This window comes from Pecten maximus, chromosome 1 (assembly GCF_902652985.1).
Source record: "Pecten maximus chromosome 1, xPecMax1.1, whole genome shotgun sequence".
NCBI classification, from domain to species: domain Eukaryota; kingdom Metazoa; phylum Mollusca; class Bivalvia; order Pectinida; family Pectinidae; genus Pecten; species Pecten maximus.
The window spans coordinates 49,909,143-49,912,771 of NC_047015.1; the positions used below are offsets into that span (position 1 = coordinate 49,909,143).

General features: G+C 32.5%; 1 protein-coding gene across 1 annotated transcript; it reads right to left on the reverse strand.

Annotated features, from left to right (window-relative positions):
• Nucleotides 1-225: 225 nt before the first annotated feature.
• Nucleotides 226-3,304, reverse strand: LOC117336994 (N-acetyltransferase 9-like protein). The gene is made up of 7 exons (XM_033897759.1): nucleotides 3,077-3,304; nucleotides 2,303-2,412; nucleotides 1,984-2,052; nucleotides 1,564-1,644; nucleotides 1,281-1,340; nucleotides 670-764; nucleotides 226-352 (listed from the first exon to the last, which is right to left on the reverse strand). The coding sequence occupies exons 1-7, from the start codon at nucleotides 3,151-3,153 to the stop codon at nucleotides 233-235; spliced, it is 612 nt and encodes a 203-aa protein (XP_033753650.1). The 5' UTR covers nucleotides 3,154-3,304; the 3' UTR covers nucleotides 226-232.
• Nucleotides 3,305-3,629: the final 325 nt, after the last annotated feature.

Genomic DNA, 3,629 nt, shown 5'->3' on the forward strand with positions numbered 1-3,629 from the left:
TAATAATAAACCAGGTATCTCCTTCTCTTCTGCATACCCAATTGAGGTGTTAGTTAAAGGCCAGGAATAGTAATTTAGTGCTGTGTTTAAATGTTATTTCAAGAAACCATACTCCTGATCCTGAAGTGTGGAGGAACAAATTGTGAGTTGTTCATAATGACGAAACAAAATATGTCAATATGCAAATATCATGTAGTCTTATAAAAAAAATATAAGAAAAGATAATTAATTTTTAAGATTTTAATCGATAAGGCCCAATCTGGAACATCTGCACACCTGTAGATGATGTGGGGTCGTGGTCTGTTATTGAATAGTTTAGAGTGACTTCCTCAAACACGTCACTTCTGGAAACCTGTTAACATTCAAAACAATTGGTATTACAAACAATCCTCCAGTAAGGTTCACTGGTCAGGAGTTATCTTTCTTGACAGAGATTTTATTTTGTGTGTTGCCAAAACAAGAACACTGGGCACCTTTGAACCCAGACAAATATAATTTTTTATCAAAAATTGAATAATAATACCAACATTTTACCAGTTATTTTCCATCTTCATTTACAAGAATGTTTGAAAGGAATGAATGCATATGGACAGTGATTTCCGTAAAATACACATCATATTGGACATGCTTTCCAAATTAAATGTAAGAGTTATCTCTCTTGATTCATACCTCTTTAAACCCTAGCCTTTGGAACAGATGTATGCTTGCTACGTTGCTGAAGCCAATCTTAGCTGTGAACTCTTCAACCTTCAAAATTTGTTCTCCTGTAAAAATCAAAGCAAATAACGAACAATGATACTTTAATATATGTGTCAAGCAAATACAACCCAAGTGAAAGTTAGTGGTTTTTATAAACAATTATTGAAAAATACATGATTGTTGCATTCATTTATGTAATGGAAAGTGTTGTTTAGTTACAGACATCAAGGTTGGGTATACTTATACCTAATAACTATACTGTATTTGAGTATTAGTTGGTATTGCGGGAAAGTTTTTCGCATTAACCAAAAGACGACCAGATTCAATTCAGATGTAAAGAGACAGATACATATTGTGGTAACCTTCCCAAACAGGTTGATTTTCGAGTTTCCATACGCCTTCCCACTCCGGATAATCAGAGTGACTAACGTTAACAAACTATACTGTACTTTTCCCCCAGGGGAACATCATATAAACTCTGACTCCACAAACATGTAAAGGGAGTTTGGCTTATCATAAATACAGTACAAATATTCAGTTTTAGATTTGCTGTTTAATAAATAGTGTATAATGAATTTTACCATATTGCATCATGCATAACAATGCCTCCTTTCCAAAGCCTTTCCTTCTTGCAGTGGGTTCTAAAACCAAAAAGGAATATCATAAAATTATTTGTATACATGTATATTGTATGTTAAAAGCATCACTGCACCTATGTAAATGTTTTTATTCTTCTTTTTCTTCATATTTCTTTAATAACGTACATGTAATTACATTATTTGATAATATTGTTTGATAATCTTTGTCATACTAAACTGGAAACCATGCATATCATTGATGTTATACTGACCTTACAAGACTCACCTGCAATCATTATCTCTATTTCAGCAGAATGCTTGTTATCTTCATCATTAAAAAATAGATTCACATCCCCAACCATAGCAGCTAAAACATAGAATAACCTTCCTGTTTTACAAACTGCACAGATTAATAGCCACATAATCATATTCTTCAAGTTTTCAATAAATATGATAAAAATCGCATATGGAAGATTTAATTTTCTAATGTTTTATACCACAAAAAACAAATACCACATACAGTACTGTTGCTATTATTATGAAAAAATTAAATAATAAAGTAATGAAATAAAAGCACATAAACAAAACAAATAAGTTTATAAATGTAAACCTTATAGAAAGGGAAATAACTTAGGAATGATAAAAACACTAAAATAATATACTTTGTCCTTAAAGATTACTTTAATGGAATGATCATATTACTTACATATTTCATCTTCAGTTCCTTTTTCGTAGTCATTGTACACAGCAATATCAAGTATAATAAAAGTACATTCTGTAATAAAAGCGAAATATGTAATTCTATTCATGTCTGATTGAGAAGATTAGTATGAAAATGTTCTCAATTTTAATTAGCTTATTAAGTTAACAAATGTTTAAAGTGAAAGAGATTTGAACAACAAATGTGGCATGACAAATTTTCTCTTTATACAAAAAAGTCTTACAAATACAATTGAAACATTAAAGTAAAGCACAACATTCCATGGCTTCATGCTTCTATTAAAATATAATCATAACAAGCTCACTGTCTTCATCCTGTCTCCAGCTTTGCTGCATCTGGTACTCAGCCTCTAATGACAATGGCTCTGATGCTGTCAACTGTTGGAGCTCTTCAGATTGCATCCACTGGTGGTATCTAGGATGATAAATTAAAATCATCAATGGAAAGGAAAGTGCGAAAATATGTCAGTCATTTTGTTTTTACATGTAATTATCATTTTGTTTGTAAATTAATTTTCATTTATATTCTTTGATTTTTTTTGAACATTATGTAAATATTTTTTTTCTTGCTTTCACTACTTACATGTAACAAATGATTCACAAAATACATGTACATGTGTGTACATCCATCCCTATATCACAATTAGCAACATATTATGCAGATATATATGTATTTTTGTACACATACTTAATGTATATACCATGCGTATTTCAATCAATTAAAATATATTATTATGTGGAAAAATATAGTTACTACTATGACTGCATTGGCAAGTAAAGCAATTTGAATACATTTCAAGTATTTAAAGACAGATGATCATGTGCTGGAATGTAAATTTAAAACCCAACTTGTATTTTGTGATGCTATGCCTAGTATCACTGAGTATCTGTTCAACGTCTCGATCCATGCATGCTCTATGATATATCTGTCACTCCCAATGAATGTTTAAGTGTACACATATTGTAGTTCTGACAGTCTGAAAGTCTAGACCAGTGTGATATCCGAAACGGAACAGGTGACCTAGACTCGAGTCCGACACTCGGACGTGTGTAAATAATGACAATGTACAAATACGTACCTCGGAACGTGATGGTTTTCATAAGGCACCAGTAAAATCTTCTCACTCTTCACGACAGTGTTAGCGTTAATCAACATCCTAGCGATGAATTATGAATTGACATTCCATGAAATACTAAAGCGAATTAGGCTACTCTCCCATTCCTACTGTTTGTTTATTAACCATGGGTTAATTTTCTGCTTTGAATAAAGCATCGTACGAATGAAACGCTCTTAAGATCAAGATGCAGTTTACCGCTTCGGTGCGTTCGTTTCCAAATTAGTGTAAGTAAGCGGTGCATTCGTATGTTAAAACTATGTTTTGTGATATTGGCTTAATTTGTTGTTATCGACCCTATTATTGGGAGAAACACGGAGTTATATCTAATTTTGCGGATGAAACAATTGAGACAGCAAATGAATCCAGTAGCATACGTGCATTATAGCGAAATCTGCTCAGAGACACTGCATGAGAGGAGGGGCAAAACGCAGGTTGCGACATTGCTATACCCCTTTCAGGAGCAACCTGTGCTTATTTTTGCACAACGAGAGCTTTGAAATACCTTGACAAAACT

Bases quoted from the DNA above. Each gene is read 5' to 3' on its own strand.
- LOC117336994 (XM_033897759.1), bottom strand. From the start codon at position 3,153: ATGTTGATTAACGCTAACACTGTCGTGAAGAGTGAGAAGATTTTACTG. The intron at 2,053-2,302 runs GTGAGCTTGTTA...CTTTTATTACAG, and splicing joins CTGGAGACAGGATGAAGACA to AATGTACTTTTATTATACTT. The intron at 1,341-1,563 runs GTGAGTCTTGTA...TTTTGGTTTTAG, and splicing joins AATAGAGATAATGATTGCAG to AACCCACTGCAAGAAGGAAA.